Source organism: Micrasema longulum, unplaced genomic scaffold (genome assembly GCF_059751315.1).
Source record: "Micrasema longulum isolate JH-2025_06_02 unplaced genomic scaffold, ASM5975131v1 h1tg000609l, whole genome shotgun sequence".
Taxonomy (NCBI): domain Eukaryota; kingdom Metazoa; phylum Arthropoda; class Insecta; order Trichoptera; family Brachycentridae; genus Micrasema; species Micrasema longulum.
In genome coordinates, this window is record NW_028277805.1 from 178,716 (window position 1) to 198,719 (window position 20,004).

Sequence of the window (20,004 nt, forward strand, 5' to 3'; positions counted from 1 at the left end):
CCTTGATGAGACATTCATCCACTCATCATATTGATGAATGAATAAGTGTTGGAAATCTAATGAAACACCCGGAATTAAAAAAAAAAGTTTCATTGGGTATGCGGTGGATTATTGTAAATGCTGACAGTGATGCAGGTTTTGTTAAAAATGCTTCCTTGTTTTTTAAACCAATCACAAAAAGTGGTGATTACCACGATGAGATGAACGAGAAAAATTTCTGGAAATGGCTAGTTAAGAAACTCTTGCCAAATTTGCCGGAATCACCAATTATTGTTATGGACAATGCTTCATACCATAGCATCAAATCAAATAAAGCACCCACTCAAAACATCAAGATACAATAATCGCACGGCTGGCCATTGGAAAACAATTTATCATACCTACCTACAATTCGTAAACCGGCTTTTTTAGAAATGATTAAAAGCCTCCAATGTATGAAATCAACAATATTCTTACTCAAAATGGTCATAGAGTTTTACGGTTACCTCAGCACAACTGTGACCTGAACCAATCGAGCTAATTTGGAGCTCGGTTAAAAGAAAGGTTGCAGAAAAGAATATTGGAAGGGACAAATCAGAAATCCCAAAATTGTGAAGTCCCAGAAATCCCAACACTGTGACCACGTCCATCCGTGTAGAAGAAGAATATGATAAAAGAGATGATTGCCTAAATCTCGATGACCAATTCCTTATTTGACACTGAATCGGACTCAGACTCAACAGAAAGTAAACAGTTTTGATGATGGTGATATATCAGGCATCCATTTGTTTGATCACACTTATATTTAATTCTTATTCTTTATTAATTATATTTTTTTACTCTATCCTGTATTTCATCTATATAAATAAAATTATATTTAAAGAAACAAAAAGCTTTTAGTTATTTTCTGGAGATGTATTCTCTTAGCTGAATGCATTTTTAGATATTCCTATAGACTTTCCATAAGATACGTCTTCTACTAGGCATTACTTTATAATATATATTTAAAAAATAATAATAATAAAATAAAAAAATATTTTGCATGTGTATATTTTTTTTTGATTTCTGAAATTCCATATGCTATCTGGAAATTTTTTAGTCTAGCAAACCTAAAATATACTTCAGCGCCCTTCGATCACGCCAACTTATACTTGTGGGTCTGTAACTTATATTTTCATATATTATGTTAAAAAACTTTATGCACTTCCATGAATTAATTTGACCAATTTGAGCTTTCACCATCTATTAAGATAAGTTTATTACCTACTTTATTTGTAGAATGGTTAATTTTAATAGTCTTTAAATTTACTTTTAATCAAACTTGTCAAATGAGTATTGGAATATTATTTGGAACAGGTTGTTGGAATTACCCAATGGGTAGGTAATAAGATTAAAATTAAAATCCAGTTGTGGAACAACTTCATTTTGTCTAAAATTGACAAAAATTCTAACTTACCAAAACTAGGTAAAAGCGCGGAGTATAAAATGGGTACATACCTATTGTTCAGTCATTTTATTACTGTCCGCCCTGTGGTCTAATGGTTAGCGCATTCAAGAGGTCTCAGGTTTGATCCCCAATATGGTTGACATGAAATCCATACTAATATCATAAATGCAAAAGTGTGTTTGTTTGTATTTCTTTCATGTTTCTTTCTTTCATGATTGATCGATATGATTTTTTGCATAATGATAGCCGGAGAGCTGAAAATTGTCAAAGGCTACTTTTCATACTGAAAACAACATCTCACTCCTTTGGGGAAATTCTATGTGGAAATATGAATTCATATTTATTTATTTACACCAAAAAAGCTTTTATAAATACAAAGGTTATAAACAATTTACAAATGTGAAAATACAATTATAAATAAAAAAATAATAATACTAGAAACTAAATTACTACCCAAAATTTTAAAGAATAATTGGTTCTTGAAGTTTGATAAAGTTACAACAAATACATTTTTTTGGTCATCTGTGTGTTTGTTCCCGAGAGAGTGAATTCTCGGGAACAGAGAATGTGCGTATTTGACTTAGATATATAAATATATCTAAAATAAATATAATGCCTATTAGGCACATTGAAATAGATAGAGAAATATTTTTTAAACTGAACAACGATACTATGTTGCCATAAATTAACTGACCGTCATATTTATTGCATAGTTATAGTTGGAAGACCGGCAATCGATACAGGCTTCATTTTATCTCGAAAAAATATATCATTCCATTGGCAAAACTCTTATTGGTAAACAACAAAACTAATCAATGAAATATAATTTCTCCATAATACCACACGGGTAAAATGAAGTATTTATTTAAAAATACGTTTTTACACTAGAATATTTTATAAGTTTCTGGACTGGGACCTGCATTAGACTGATCATCTTACCTTCATGCAACGAAAAATAACAAGATAATTATGATCATTGTACCTCATGCATACGAGACTACCTGCCTTGACTTATATGATTCTACACCACCTATGCATAGAAAATCAGAAAAGCATCCACTGCTTATTATAGATCTGCTATCTCAATTTTTTTTTGTAATCGTACCTAATTCATTAAAAATCAATATAAGTTATGGCAGTGAAGAATAAAAAAAAAAAAACAAAAATAATCATTACTGACAATTTGGCTTTCGCTTTTTTTATGTTTTAAAACTGAATAACGCGCAAAGCTTCTATTTATGAGAACTGCCAATAGTTGGAAATGAAAGAATATCAAGGAAGTTCAAGAAATAATATTTTATTGTAGGTACCCAAAAATCGCAACTGAGTGGGTACTATTTTTAAGCGTTATGTCATGGTAATTTGACAATGGCAACATTAGGAAAAGTATTGAAAATGACAGTGGATGCAAAATATTGCAAAAGTGTGAGTAACATAAAAAAAATAATCTGCGAAAGTGATCATCTGCGAAGTGACATTAGTATTGTGGTATTTACCATCGCTCATATTATTGTTTCTCGGTCGTCTGTTTGGAAAATACGCCGGGAAACTTGTAATGGAATTCGCTGAGTTAATACGGATACCGAAATTGGACGGTGTTACTCTAAAGAGTCCTCATCATGAGGATGTCAACGGAACTTTGTGTATTACTGGACATCACCTGATCCTGAGTTCAAGGCAAGAAGGTGTCCAGGAATTAATGGTAAATATTAATTTCGGAATAAATATAAATAAACAAAAAAGCTGTTAACTGTGACATTTAATATCTGGTCTTCGAAATACTTTCTACATTTTTTTAAAAGCAATAATTAATAATCATTGTTATTAATCGTTTAAATAGCATTGCATTTTCATTACGATGCCACATTTGCACAATTATCGAATTGATTCCTGTATGTTCATAGTATACATACACTTAGTCCTCTTGATTTATTCATTCATTGATAAAACCATAACAATAAAATGAAAACACCCCCTTTTGATTCCTGTTCATAATATTGTTAATTTGTTGTAAACGCATATACTGAAATGTGATATTGTGTACAATTAATAAATAAAAGTACTTTATTTGTCAAACATATGTTACATACTGCATATTGGTTATATGCTTAACATTTTAAATTTCCACTGATTGTCTGTAAGATTAGTGGTAAGTATTTAAATAAACATACGTTTTATGTTGTTTATTTGTCATGTTTAAAAATTGTGTACTTATCCATTTTAAATTAGATTAGTTTTTTTATGAAGTTAAATAAATTCTTAACAACAACGGATGATCCCGCTGTTTCCCCTTGGTAGGTAAAAATAATAGAACGTCGCACCCATCTTTACACATAGAGCTCGCTTTTTCTACATTCATGCATCTTTCCATGCACACACCTCAATTATGCTGACTTCTGACATGCCCATTTTCAAATACCTATTTGTGGAATTTATAATGCCACGTCTTTCTCGGTCTTCTGTGTTTTTATTTTGCTGTCAGTTTACTCCACATGTCCAAATAATCGCATATCGATGGCCTATCGCCTAAACATTTTAAATATCACCCGAGACAATTCTTTATGGTGCACAGATATTTCAATTGATATTTCGCTTACTGTTGACAAATGTGTTAGCAAGACTGACTGCAATTCAAACAGAACATATAATGATCAATCTTGTACTTAACGCATTCGGCCATCGATATTAAATCTTTATTTCGTTTTTTTTTTATCACAACAGGCCAGGAGGCCTAATTACAGTGGTGAATTACATCACAAAACACCGAGGCTGGATAAAAATCACTATTTTGAGTTTTCACCGGGAATCAAACCCAGAACCTTCGGTGCGTGAATCAAGTGTCTTATCCACACTACGGAGGCCGCCTGATGCTTGTTTCAGTCTAGATTTGACATTTGTGCACCTATTGTATAGTTTTACCACGCATTAACCGGTGTGAATTGAATTAGATAATTTTAAAGTGGATTTATTAATAAATAACATTTCCATATGACCTATTACTGAATTGTTATCAACAAATCTACCTAACTTGTATCCCTAGAAATTCTGAAACCAATTTATAATTTTATATGTCCATAATAAATGTGTGTTTATTGACACTGAGATAAAATACTGTCATTAAAATATGCTTAGAGAAAATGTTATTCAGTAAAACTCCAATTATCCAGATTAGAGTGCCAGACGTTATCAAATTTAGATTCATACATAATCAAATACACAAAATAATAGTAGCATTGAAATCAAAAGAAAAAGAATTATATATAATTATTGTAGGTATTATCTTGTTAAAAATATTATTTTTGGAAAAAAACAGTTGGTCATTTGATTTGAAAGTGAAAATTAATAAAAACAATCAATGTACAATATTATAAACTTTTTTCCCGTAGCAAATAAATGTTATTACCAATGTAATGTTTAAAATAAATTCTTAATTATAAACTAGGGAGCAGACTTGGAATGTGTGTTCATAAAATGATGATTTTCCTTTCTAGATCCTTCATCACAATATTGATCTAGTAGAACGTAAGGACAACAAGCCTGGTCCCAATGGGCTGGCTCAAGGTGGCTCTCTCATCCTGAAGTGTAAAGATTTAAGGATAGTCCAGCTGGATATTGCGTCCACGGCAGACCTCACCAAAGTGGCACAGTCATTGGAGAGCCTGTGCAGTATCACGGACCCACGACTGCTCTATCCATTTTTCTACAAGCCCATGTTTACCATATTAGAGGACGGGTATAAAATATTTAGGTGAGAGATTCACATTATTCAATGCGAATATTTGCTTTGATTAAGTGATTAAGATATCTTTGAAAATGTGTTTTTTTTACCTACATAAATATATGGAAAACATTTTAGAATTATGAAATTACGGGTGCGGTTTGTCTTCAGTATTAAAAACACAAGTTGAAAATCCAAATCATACAGAAGCATAGTGAAAATTTGATAAAAGTATAAAATAATGCTATCTAAATTTTTAAGAAGAATTTTAGTTCATGTAAATTAGTATTCCAATTTATTCTGCCCTGCTAAGCCAAAAAGTGACAACTGGAAAAAAATCATTTTGCGTTTTCTTTTTTGCAATAGGTATTTGATAGCCTCACATATCATTTCTGGTTCTCTAATATGAGATATTCTCGAATGAAGAAATCGGATTGTAATAACAAAGCATAAAACAGTAATGTAATGTAAAATTTCCAATTCAGCAGATATGACCTTTAGCCTTAGCAGGGTATTGTAATGTCACACTTGAACTATTGTTCTACAGTCCTGTTTCATGGAAACAGTACGGAGCTGAAAAAAAATCTAGCAGTACAGAATAGAGCAACGAAAGTAGTATTCAGATGTGGTCCATACACCAAAATTCACCAAAATTCACATTAGAGAATTTAAACATCATGTATATTGAAAAAGGATTTGGTTCAGTAGTATTTACAAGTTGAAAAACGAACTGTTTCCTGTTTTTTTGTTAAAGGGTATCAAATATAATATGGATTTCCACAAGTATGGATCCAGAAGTGGAGGTGATTTCAAGCTTCCTGAGCTAATACTGACTGGAACTCAAAACAACCTTTACTGTAACGGTTTGAAAATGTTTAATGAGTTGCCAGAAGGTCTCAGGGAAACTGGAAGCTTCTCCATTTTTCCATCAAAATGCTTTGCTACAGTGGGGTCAAATAATCATTATGTAGAATTATAGATAAATTTTATTTTTATTATTAATATATTGTTATTCTAATAAGTAAATTTATGTAACATTGTAAATTTACAAGCTAAATAAATAAATACAAATAATAATAAAACCACGTTTCCCAATGTAGCATACGAGGTGTGTTCAGAAAATAACGGGAATTTTTAAATTTCGTAGGTTTGGAGAGTCAGATAGTCAATTTTTTTTATTATTGTGTAGGTACACATGCCCCTGAATTATTATTATGGATAACTTATATAGCGCCATTTTCGTAATAAAATACCCCAAGGGCGCTTTACATAGTGATTCTATTGTTATATTAATTTAATTGAAGCTTTTAAATTTGTAATTTAATTAAAACAATTTATTTTGTTGTCACGTGCTACGGATTTATTCAAATGATTTAGAGAACAAGTGGGTTTTAAGTTTTTTCCGAAACATCACTTCACTTTCACAGCCTCGCACCTCTGCTGGGAGAGCATTCCATACCATAGGGCCTGCGACCGCAAATGCGCGTTCACTAAATTTAGTGCGCTGTTTGCGTAGAGGTATAATAACTTTTCCTCTCGCCGTAGACGTAGCTGATCTAAGCGTGAGACGCCTGTCAGCTAGTTCATCTGGAATGCATAGTTCCCTTAGATATTCCGGAGCAGAGTTGTGCAGTGACTTATGCATAAGCCAACGGAGTTTGTATTCGACCCTCTGTGGAAAACGTAGCCAGTGTAGTGGAGTGATATGACTGAACTTAGAGATTCCGAAAATAAGTCTCGCTGCGGCATTCAATACAGATTGTAGGCGAGTCATTTTGTTCATTGGTAGACCTGCATAGATACCATTACAATAATCGACTCTAGACACTACAAACGCATTTATTGATTGACGGGTGTCATCAACCGGCAAATTTTTGCGTATGCATTTAATTTGTCTCAGCTGGTAGAAGCATGAACTTATCATTCTACTAATTTGAGCCTCAAGAGATAGGTCAGAATTGAGTAAAACTCCCAGTAGTTTAACGGTGGGTAAAGCGGTACTCCCTACATTGGGTAGAGCCGTATCCTGGATCAAATTCTGTTGTCTGGCTGAAGCCACCCACAGTTGTGTTGAAGTATGCTAAAATTTTCGGCTGTATTCATTGTTTACTTTATCTGTGGCAGCCGCCAAGGTTAGACGTGTTTTTATGAGCTCGGCGATTTTCGTTTGTTAAAAAAAAAAAAACATAGAATTTGTATCAAATTTTGTGTAAAAAATGAAATAAAGTGAAACAAAGTGTGTGAAATGTTAGCAAAAAAGAGTCTTCTATGAGTAAAATAAGATTTTACGAGTGGTATAAGCGTTTCCAGGATGGCCGTGAAGACGTTGAAGATGACGAATGGCCCGGACGCCTAAGCACATTAACAACCGATGAAAACTTACTGTGTTCTTCAATTTTAATTTCATTTTTTTTCATTAAATTTATTTTTTTGCACCACAACAGGCCAAGATGCCCAATTACAGTGGTGAATTACATTATAGAACAACCAGGCTTGAGAAAAATCACATTTTTAATTTTTGTGTTCTCACCGGGAATCGAACCCGGAACCTTCCGTGCGTGAGTCAAGCGTCTTGACCACTACACCACGGACGCCGCCCACTAATGGCATAGTGCATCATGAATTCACGCCACAAGGTCAAACGATCAATAAGGAGTACTACCTACAAGTTCAACGCCGTTTGCGTGAAGCAATCGGAATAAAACGCCCGGATTTGTGGCAAAACAATTTGTGGCTTTTGCTTCATGATAATGCATCTGCTCACACTTCATTGCTAGTTTGTGATTTTTTGGCCAAAAACAATACTGTAACGATGCCTCAGCCTCCATATTCGATAGACATGGCTCCGTGTGACTTTCCTATTTCCAAAAACAAAGAGAACCTTATTGAGAAAGGGCCGTCGTTTTACAAGCATATATGACATTAAAAGCGCATCGCTGAAAGAGCTACTGGCTATCCTTAAGATCGAGTTTAAGAAGTGTTTCGAGGATTAGAAGAAGCGCTGGCACAAGTGCATAATATCTAATGGGGACTATTTTGAAGGTGACAACGTTAATGTAGACGAATAAATAATTTATTTAAAAAAAAAAAAAAAATCTGTTATTTTCTGAACACACCTCGTACATGCATTTATACTATGGGAAAAAAAAAAATTAAAATGTGATCTGTGAGATGACAGCCCCCACATCAGCACAAGAAATCTACCACTATTTTTGTTTGTTAATATTCAGAAAGCCGATGCTGATCTCGTATTCAGGATATTAGATCTAGCCCCACATATTGCCCTCTAACTCGGTCTCCCACTTCTCAGGCCAGAGTCGGAGTACAGCAAGTTGCTGAGCAGCGAAGAGTGGCGCCTGTCATGGGTGAACCGGGACTACGCCCTGTGTCCCACGTACCCCGCATGCCTGCTCGTCCCGCGCTCGGCAGACGACGAGAGTATCGCGGCCAGCGCTGCCTTCCGCAAGGGGGGCAGGTTCCCCGTTCTGTCTTATAAACATGAAAATGGAGTGAGTATAATGCATTCTGTGGCTGGCCGGGTAAGGAATACAGTTCTGTGAGTGAATATAGAACCAGAACAGTATGTTTTCCACTTGATGGCTGCTTTCAAGGAACTTAAGTAATTGCTCTAGTGCTACCCGGGGAGAAAATACGGAAATACGTTTGTATGAAGAAAAGCGAGACCGCATTTCCTCTTCAAGGCTGTGCTAAAATATCCCTCCTTAAATGGTGCTGTAATATCATGTAACATTAAGCAAAAGACAAGATATTTTGAAATACAAATATTTTAAAAGAAAAAGTTTAATCTAAATTTTATGGCCCCTAGTTTGGAGTAGTATGCACAAAGAGGGTAATCGTAATTGATTAAAAACAAATTGACTTCGATTTTACTTAGTTATTACATGCTAGAGATCTCGTGTGTTTGGTCGGTCTCTATTGACGATTTTGAAGTCTATTTATTTATTTTAGGCTGTTTTGTTAAGGAGTTCCCAGCCATTAATCGGCCCACAGAACAAGAGATGCAAACCTGATGAGAGATTACTGAACGCATTCGTAGGACAAAACAAAAGAGGGTTTATATTCGATCTGAGGTCACCTGCGTTGATAGCTCAGCATAAAACCAAAGGTAACAACAATAATAATATTTCTCACTAATAATTAAACAAATTTAGAGTTGTAATTGATTCAGAGACCATTTTGTCATTCAAAAATAAACTGTGACAAGAGTTCAGTTCTTGGCTGAATTTTTCATGAAACTAAAAGATGACATAGATATTAAAAGAGAAAAAACTATCAATTTATCTCAAAGCTAAATCAATAAAATATTATACAAAAATTCAAACATAAATTTGAATGCTTAATTAAACATGTGATTAATTCGATATTTGTGGCAATGAGGAACTTCAGCCCTACGGGAAATTGGATACAATATTTTTTTTCTTGCCCGTGGTAAAAATTAGAGCATTAAATTGTATCGCAAAGTTTCCTGAAAATGTACAAAAAAAAAAACATTTTGATAAAAACGAACTACTTTGAATGATGTCACTGGTTCATATGAATCAACCTATGATATGAGAGTTATGGAAGACTTCGGTTTGCTTACCGTGGATGGACCAATGGGAAGAACTGATCGAGAATCACCGGAAAAGAACCTCTGACGTCACACGTGGAGTTATTTTAGAAATACAAAACTTTAAAAAATCGTAGCGCTGATAAAACGACATATAAAAATTAATAAATAATAGTTTAATAGTCTATTAACAAATATTTATTTTTTTAAAAACCACAGAACTTCCTCATTGTTATAGTAACTGTTTTTGTGCCTTTAAAATCTAACTTCACATTAAACTTTAAACTAATCAATCTTTATTAAAAACGTCAACAATTTTAAATATTTGGTCAACTTTGTTCAAAAACAGTATGTAAGGTTTTTATGAATGTAATACATATATTTGAATGAATAAATATTAACTAGGTACTTTAATAACATTTAAATTTCCATTCCTTTTACACTTTTTTAATACCAGAATGTACGAAAAATTCCAAGCAATTTTGTAACAACAATAGTCATTTTTACTATTTATTTATTTATTACCGGCTGTAGCCAATTTGTACAAATTGTATAACATAATTAAAAAGTAATAAAATATAAGATACACATTAAGTTTATAAATCTTACATACATATTATGATGTACACTTTGGCACATTATATATTTTGCAAAAGTTAGTATAAATAAATTGAATTTTAAATATTTTATTAGTTTTTGGTTCATTGGTTATTGTTGTAATGGCAGTAGTACCTATTTCTTATGTACAGCTAAATTCATTATATTTTTATTTCGGTTAATTGAGTTTTGGTGAATTTATCTAGATTAGCGGTTTTACAAAATATCACTGAAAACTTTCATGGAATCCCATTGATATTCTCAAAGGTGCAAACAATATAGGCACAAAAAAACATTAAAACATTTATGAAAACATTGAGGATAATGATTGGTCCAGATGGATTAAAAGAGTTTTAAGAAGTGTTTGTGTAATTGACTTTATTTAACAAATTTGTATGACAAACGGTTATATGTATTATGCACAATATTCACACTTAAAGTTAAGATTATCCATAACATGTTTAATGTTCGATATTACCTTTAGGAGGAGGAACAGAATCGGATTCCAACTACCCACAGTGGAGGAAAGTAAACAGACCAATGGATAAGGTATCCAACTTACAACTTCTGGAATCCTTCAGTAAATTAGTCGATGGTAATTATTCTTTCATTTTTAGTATATATATTTCCGTGTCCAGGCGGATGAAGAATACACTTTTGTTAGAGAAGAATTGATCGTTTATTTTCGTTTGACTTTGTTCAATTTACAAATTAATACGGTATTTTTAGATTTACAAATTGTTAGGAACAAAAAAAACCTAATTAGAAGGTAATAATGGAGAGTTACGGAAAACACCTCACAGTTAAAAGAGGTGGGTACATTAATATTCAATCAATTTTGGAAATCCCAAAAAAGCAATTATTAAAAAAAAATACCCATTACAGTAATTCAAATGAATTCAATTTCAACTCATGAGTCGTGACTAAGACCCAGACGATTTTTCACATTTACACATAAAATATTGTACCTAATCTAATAATTTCTGAATTTATTTTAATTGCTTTAATGGTGATTTTTTAAAAATAACTGCTTATTTGGGATTTCCAAAATTGATTAAATATTAATGTACCCACCTCTTTTAATTGTGAGGTATTTTCCGTAACTCTCCATTATTACTTTCTAATTAGGTTTCTTTTTGTTCCTAACAATTTGTAAATCTAAAGATACCATATTAATTTGTAAATCTAACAAAAACAAACGGTCACTTCTTCTCTAACATTTGACATTTGCTCATCTCTACTCTCTACTCCCCGACCCGGCTTTCTACTCGACTTCATTTTACCCTAACCTTCGATTTTGGACTTATAAGTATGAAAACTATAACAGCCTTGCTCTGATTGGTACCATAATAGTGTAACAGAGACAACACTCTACAATGTCAAGTTTGCCAAAATGGCCGACAGACTCTTTCTAAGTGCCAATGTACGATATATAATGCCGGGTACTGTACATGATTTTGACAGCTATATCCTTGTTGGAAAGGATTAACTTTCGAGGACCTTTCGCAATAGATCTATACATGACTCAGTGATGCCAGGAAATTATTTAGCACTGACCTTTAGAATTCAGAATTAGAATTTGCTTTTGTCTTTTTCAGTCTGTAATGACAAGGATGTATCGTGTGACAAGTGGCTCTCTAAGTTAGACAGTTGCGGTTGGCTGAGCCATGTTCTCAATGCCCTGAATACTGCCTGCACAGTTGCCCAGTGCTTGGAACACGTGAGTCCTTTACTTAACCATTCTTTCGTCATCCATTTGCTCTTAATATTAAAACTATCACCGTGGATAAGGGAAGAGTAAGATCGGTAAGTTAAGTAGACAATATCAATGTAAAATATTTATTTTTAAAAAAACATGAATATTATACATTTCTTCAATAAATTTTTCCATCTGTTGTTTTTTTTTTAATAAGCTGAAATCATTATTGATGTCAGCAAGATTCCTCAGAATATCTTTACCTGGCAGGCAATGGCTTAAAACGCTTGAATTCTGTTCATCGATCAGCATAGAACAAACTATGACCTAAATTCTCCAATGACCCGCCTTTGTCGTATTGTTAACTCAAGACAAGATCTGGACTTTTTTGGTTTAAGTTTACAACGATTTAAACGAGCACTAAATAAATAGTCCAGATCTTATCTCGATGTCTCTTATGTTTGTCAATGCTTCTTTTCTTTTTTTAAAAATGTTTTAAACTATTCTTTTATTGTAATATTTAAACCTTATAAATTGTATACATGGACAATGTCCGTTAATAAATAAATAATTGTTGTACTTCTTGAAACGGTTGGTTTGATCAACGAAATAACAATTGAAGAGTATTTTTCAGATGAAATAATTCAGATAAATCTCACCCACATCAACAATAGAAATTTCATCCCTACTAACTACAAATCATCCAGCGGTTTAAAGAAAATGAGCACATACTATGGAAAATCTATGCGAGAGTGATTTTGAAAAGAATTTCTACCCTGACACTTTTGAACATTTTTTTTTAGCGAGTAGGCTCATTTTCACATTGCAAAGTACACCAAAAAACATAATATACACTTTTTGAGCGAAAAAAACGTCAAAACAAGAAGTCCATCAAAAGCCATTTAATAGCCCGTAGACTGCTATTTGGTGTGCCATTTCCGGCTGACGAGTAATTGGGCCTTTTTTTGTAATTGTGAATCATACCGGAGGTATAGCAACATTATGACTTCAATAATGTAACCCATTTTCAGCGGGATAGAGTCAAAGTGTACACCGCTAGAGCATTAATGTCTAAGGTGAGGAGCATTTTTTTTGGAAAATTAATAAGCCGCTTTGGTGACATAAACTGACTCCCAAGATCACCCGATCTTGCCCTGTGTGATATTTTCTATTAAAACTACCCTCAATCTCACGTTTACAGTAATTTTCTTTCAGCCATAAGTGCCCTACAGGAAAATATCTGATGTGAGAATATGAGGTCTCGATTCCAAGCGTGTTTACAGCAAAACAGAGAGCATCTGGGTTATGTTATTTTCAAAACATAAATCTGCATCATTTTTTGTTATGAAAATAAATAACATTTAACATTTATTTATTTGATAGATAAATTAAATAACTGTTTTATGAACCACTTTATTTATTGGCACAACCGACTAGTTTCGGCAATGACACGTTGCCCTCTTCAGGGTTATTTAATAACTAGTTATTTTATTTATCTTTCAAAAATATAACACTGAACCACAAAGTTAGTGCTACAAATATTCAACATATTTATTTATTAAATATACGGCCTAAGACAGTTAGAACAGTTATATGAAGAAACATATGCACAAGAAACTGAACAAATAGAACATAAAACTGTGTAGCAAAGAAAAGTAAGGGCAAAGAAATAGTGGTATTTATTTATTTATACTTTTACAATGATTGTATTCTTTTTTTACACAGAATAATGTTCCAGAATAATGTGCCGAGGGAAACATTATACAATATATTCATCAGTAGTACACAGTATATTTATAAAATAAACATATAGAACTTCAAGCTAAACCATGCCAATCCATTTTCATTTCACACTCTTTTAGTGGCAAAGATATCTACAAAAAGCTGGATGATCTATCCTAAAGAATTCTTAGTTGTGTGATAAATTGACTTACCAGCATATTCTGGACATTGGGGCATTAAAACAAAAGTTTCTCTTAGAAGATTTAATAAATGGATTTTGACTTCTGGTGACACAATGAGAAAGTGCAGTGTCTTTTTTTTATTTGTTAAAAGACTTTTAAACTAAGCCAAAAAAAAATTTTTTAAATTTACATATCGTATTATCGGCGCTTTGATTTTTTAAAGTTTTGTATTTCTGAAATAACTCTGCTTGTGATGTCAGAGGTTGTTCTCTGTTAACTCTTCCCATTGGTTCCGGATATCCTTCACAGCTCTCACATCATTGGCTGGTTCATATGAACCAGTGACGTCAATCAAAGTAGTGTGTTTTCATTAAATTATTCTTGATTATTTATTTTGTACATTTTTAAGAAACTTTGCCGTACAATTTAATGCTCTAATTTTTACCGCACACAAGAAAAAAAAATTGTATCCAATTTCCTGTAGGGCTGATGTTCCTCATTAGAAACACGAAATAAAATAGATTGCAACATAGATGGGACATCACTTATAGCCTCAGAGTAATAATTCTCTAGCCATTGCATAGAACAAAAGCGTTCCAAATTTTTGGTTTGGTTTTAGTTCGATTTTTAGTTTAACAACAAATATGCAATGGACGGTTTCAGTTTGCGCTTGCAATTCTCAAAGCAAGTACCTATGACCCGTTGTATTACTGTAATCTCTATCTAAGTTCGTAGTAAATAATCATAGAATGGTTTTTCTCCATATGGGTGACTATTAGGTATTTCCTTTTTCTTTTTAAAAAATAATTATTAACATCTCAGTGAAATAACTATGATTCTGTTTTATGTCAATTGCTATAATACTTTATGTACTTTTTGATTAAATATTGCAATAGCCCTCTGGGCATTTATAAATAAATATGAATTTCTTCTCTTAGTGCCCTGTCAGGTATCCCCAACGTTGGCAATCACTCTGGTAAAAGTCTCTCTGTCCTGTGCTGCCCGGCAAATCTGCTCCACAGTCCTGAAGCCAGTCCAGTCTCGTATATTACGCAGCCAGAACGTCTGTCTTCTTCCAGCCCCTCGGTGATCCTCAATCTTGCCCTTCAAAATATTAACTAAAAATCTAAAAAATGACAGTGGCTGGAGCGTCACATACATTTTAATATTAATCTACTAATTTTATTTTCAGGAGGCCAGTCCTGTTTTGGTCCACGGGTCTAAAGGGATGGACGCTACTCTTGTTGTGTGTTCTCTTGTGCAGATTATTATCAACCCGGACTGTCGAACCGTCAGAGGGTAATTTACAGAATGATAAATTTTATACAATGCATTTGTCGAACTCTTTTTATTTGGATATTTTTACTTGGCCAGCTCATTGCACTTCTGCACTGATATTAGGAAACCAAGCGCGACAGTGACTTGTTTCTCAGCTCAATTTTACGTTCCTAATTTTTTTCTCCTTTTAACTTTTTCCTCTTTTTTTCCTTTTTTAAGTTTTTCCGCTTTTTACGCTGAAATGTTTAGGTCCCATTTTTTTTCCATACATTCTCATTCAAATATTCCCCCCTAATTAACGTTTTACATTGAAAACCTTTCAAAACTCATTTGATCTGTCAAAAGACACCGAGCCGCGCACCGCCGTGTGAATGGAGAATAAAATCGAAGTAAATAAAAAAATGTGTAAATTATTGTCTCAAATTAAATTCAAAGTAGGTGCAGCGTAATTGGCCATTTTGTTTAAGTGTCTAATTTTGACATTTTACTAAATTGTGACATGCAGTTGACGCATGTTTAGGAAAAATAAAGTCTTTACATCAATAAATTACGACTCAGAAAGTTAAAAAATTTGGCAATAGATATATTATTTATATTATTTAAAGTAGATAGATATATTATTTAAAGTAAACATAATATGGAAAGAAGATAGTTTAAACAGTTATCATAAAAGTGTGGAACAGTTTTAATGCTTACTAACTAAATATTTTTCTGCAGGCTGCAGGCTCTCATCGAGCGCGAGTGGCTCCAGGCGGGCCACCCGTTCTCTGTGCGGCACATCCGCTCGTGCTACTCGAGCGCCCCTCCGCCCTCCGGGGTGGGGGTGGGACTGCGCAAGGCGTCCTTCTCCCCCGCGCCGCCCGCGCCCCCGCCCGGCGCCAGCCCCGCCCTGCTGCTGCTGCTGGACTGCGTGCACCAGTTGCAGGACCAGTTCCCGTGCAGCTTCGAGTTTACACAGGACTTGCTCATATCGCTGTTTGAGCACTCCTACTGCAGTCAGTTTGGTGAGATCCTCTCGACCTGACCTCTGATCTCTCGATTTATTGATCCCCACTTAATCTGATCTCTCAACCTTTCATATCACGATTTTTTCAACCTAACCTAACCATTCTACAGGCAATTTGAGAAGATACTTTTGACATTTACATGCTCATGAAATTCGTAAATATTGACAGCTAACAGAAACAGAAACAAATGCCATACTTTATTGTCGTATTCGCCGCAATGGCGGTCTTTTGTGGTATAGTGGTCATCATGCTTGACTCACACATGGAAGGTTCCGGGTTCGATTCCTGGTGAGGAAACAAAAAAATAATTTGATTTTTCTCAAGTCTGGATGTTCTGTGCTGTAATTCACCACTGTAATTGGGCCTCCTGGCCTGTGGCCCTTTTGTTGTGGTGCAAAAAAATAAAAAAATCGTGATTTACCGCAGAAAAACCTCACTATCGATCGACAATATCGACTTTATATTGAATATCGAAATATATTGTAGATATGTATTATTAATACTTAAAGCATTAACTTTGTGGTCAAAATTTTTACTAAATGTTATTAAATATTTGTATATAACCACTTAGCGACTTTACTATGTCTACCGGTTTTGAGACGTACCCATCTTTTCGTCAGGACACCAATTAAACCAACATGCAAACCAAAATGCAAAACCTAGATTGTATTATGCATATTTTTGTGCAACAACTATGGTGAAGGTGTATAGTGGGTTTTGCATGTTGGTTTAATTGGTGTCAATATTAATAACATTTAGTATATTGTATGTGTTCATTTTAAGAAGTTTGCAATGTGATTAATTATATTTAATCTACGATAATTTTGACATCAATCTTATTTATGCGCCAATTGAAAATAGTTAAACTTTAAAGAAAATTAAAAAAAAAAAAACTATTATGCATGATGGTCACTTTAAACGAGGTATGTTTACAAAATAGAAACTTAAAAAAAAAATATCAATATGTTTAAGTAAATCTTCTGACTTCTCTTTTCCCAAACCCACTAACCATTTTTTTACAAATTCATTCAATTGAATCCGGATTATGGTTTTACAACGTTTGGGTAATACATTAAATATTTTTTAATAAAGGAAAATATTTATATATATTGACGTAATTATTAATGTTAGATATGTCTTTGTTTTCAATTTCCAGGGACCTTCTTAGGTGACTGCGAGAAGCAGCGTGAAGAAATGGGTTTGTACAAGAACACCACCAGCTTGTGGTCTCACCTCAACACGCCAGGGGCTATCGGAGCAGTGTTGAGCCCTCTGTACGAGCCCAACCAGGGCGTCATCTGGCCCTCCGTGGCCCCCATGAGTCTCACTTTGTGGGAAGGTTAGCCATTCATTTCTACTTACATATTTTAAATATTAAATAAAAAATATGATTTACCTAGATGAATCAAATCAATAAGATAATATAATCCACGGAGACACTACATTTGGTTCGGAGACTGCGCCTTTGCCGTAGCCGGCCTCTGCTTGGAAATCGAACTTCTTTCGTTTATCGTACCCTCTCTATAGATGTTGTTTTAATTTTGTCTGGTATGTCAATGTTTAACAATTTTTTCAGGCTGATAAAGAATTCAGTCATTTTGGAGAATATTAATTTTTATGTTCCTGATGGACATCTCAGACAGCGTCAGCACAAACTGTTTTACCTCCCGGCTTCCAAAACCAACCTGCCTCTGGTCATGTTGATGGAAGAGAAGTCAGGCAGCTGAACATGATCAGTTTGAAGATCGACATCTTTCACATCAGTGAAACTATGTTTGAGAGGAAAATACTAATTTATTAGGGAGAAATTAGAGAGTATTATACCTTCTTAATATTATAGGACGGGTGCGTGTGAGTTGATTTGAGGTTAAATGAAAAAGATGGATTACAATTGAAGTTATTTATTAAGTAGTTACACACGAGTTACATCCTATTATCTTGTACAGAAGGAATTTACAATAGCGAGCACTGGCGGAGAGCTGTGGGCAGGTGACACGAAATGCCAAGATGAAATGTTTAAAGAGTTCTTCCGATGCATGGCGTTTAATATCTCGTCCGGGCTCACGTTGCAGCGGACTACGCGTTGCGGGCCAAAGCGGAGTTCAGACCTGCCAACCTCACGGCTGTTGGTGTTTCCACAACATCCAGTCATTACTCGAGGGTTCCTGGCTTGATACGTTTTCTTCTCATTTTAAAACCTTTATCTTATTTTATTAATATTAATATTTTATCTTTTTTTATTTGTAATGTTATTCTGGTACAATAAAAAATATTTTTAATATAAAAAAAAAAGTCTCTAAAGTCGAGATTTGCCTATTTTTCTTTTTGAATTTTGTATATCCATATGCAGAATTGCATTCTTCATTATGCTCGGTAAGGAGTTGCTTATTTATACAACGATATATTCCCATTAGTGAATTCTGTTTCAATTTGTATTCAATTTGGAAGTCAGCTCGTCCCTAAGTAGAATTATCAGGTCTACCCAGCATTCATAGGGTTAAAAACATATCTCTTTCATCTCATCACAGAACTGTATCTACGTTGGGTGATTGACTTTGCCGAGCAGCGGAATGCCCTGGATCAAATCTCCCGCATCCGTGAAAAGGACAAGGAGCTCCGCAGCAAGGCCGTGAAGCTGAGAAAACAGCTCTCCGACCTGATGAAGGAAGTTCAGCGGCTGGAGGGATCCGAGCATGCGGAAATACTGTCCCTCGCCTCCACCGAGGAACTGCCGATCTCGCCGCCAGATCTGGAAGTCCGAGAGAAAGAATAAGCTACCTTTAAGATGTGTTCATTGTTCTGTTTTTTTGTTTCAGGATTTTTTTCATAGATAGATGTCAAGGAATTATTTCCTATGTTACATTTTTTTTTTTCTTAAGTTGCGTAATATTAGGTGTTAACATAAGTTATGTCCGTTTTTTATTTTTTACTGAAAGTAAAACAAAATGGAAAACTAATGTTAGTAAATTTCAGTATATAACCACTTACCGACTTTTTTAGTCTACCAGTTTCGAGACGTACCTGTCTCTTCGTCAGGACACTCACTACACCAACATGCAAATACTGAATTACACCTCCACCTTCACCGTCACCGTAGTATATATATAGTATTTCCAAAAATACATAAATCACACGCAGAACTCCACCATGTCTAAACATGCACTAAGCTTAATTAAAAAATATTAAATCTCATATTGAAGAATTGGTAGGGAGTTGAGAAAATAAAAAGGATTATACGTCATTCTGAAGAAAATTTTCTGCTCTACAATATATTATTTTATTTGATTACAAGTCTTTAAAATGAAATGTCAAGTAGACGAATGTGAGCATTTTCGACACCTCCTTCTATTCGCATTCAATCAAAGGAATAAAGCTGCCAAAACTACTCGCCATATTGGCGCAGTGTACGGTGAAGATGCAATGAAAAATTTACTAATTTTTTGTTGTTGTGTTCTTTTGTTCTCTTTATTTGAAAAAAAACAGACATTTAAAGAAGTTTTGTTTGTAAATTTTTTCATACATTTTAGAGAAACTTCACTGTAAAATTAAATACTCAATTTTTTTACCGAGCGCAAAAAAATAATTGTATCTTCTGATTTCCTGTAGCACTGAACTTTTTCATTGAAAACCTATTTTACTAAATGCATGAATCCAGTGTCCAACATATAAAGTTTTTACTCTTCTTTTTGCTCTCCTGTGAAATTCATAATTTGTTCATGAGTCTAGCGTTAATGAAAAAGTACAGGAAGGGAGGGGAGCTGAGACAGCCCCAATAGGCCCTGAGCCCTACTGCGGGTTGCCCAGATGT

General features: G+C 34.0%; 1 protein-coding gene across 3 annotated transcripts; it reads left to right on the forward strand.

Moving 5' to 3' along the window:
* The first annotated feature begins 2,802 nt into the window (after positions 1-2,802).
* On the forward strand, positions 2,803-19,776 carry LOC148280180 (myotubularin-related protein 9). Of its 3 annotated transcripts, none has more exons than XM_088228810.1 (10): positions 2,803-3,128; positions 4,918-5,174; positions 8,455-8,653; positions 9,114-9,270; positions 10,796-10,906; positions 11,910-12,031; positions 15,104-15,210; positions 15,907-16,193; positions 17,353-17,535; positions 18,725-19,776. In XM_088228810.1, exons 1-10 carry the CDS (start codon positions 2,982-2,984, stop codon positions 18,967-18,969), a joined length of 1,815 nt encoding a protein of 604 aa, XP_088084936.1. In that variant the 5' UTR covers positions 2,803-2,981; the 3' UTR covers positions 18,970-19,776. The 3 variants fall into 3 exon arrangements, with proteins under 3 accessions (XP_088084936.1, XP_088084937.1, XP_088084938.1); XM_088228811.1 differs by having other exon boundaries at positions 18,143-18,963; XM_088228812.1 differs by lacking the exon at positions 18,725-19,776 and adding an exon at positions 17,773-18,121.
* Positions 19,777-20,004: the final 228 nt, after the last annotated feature.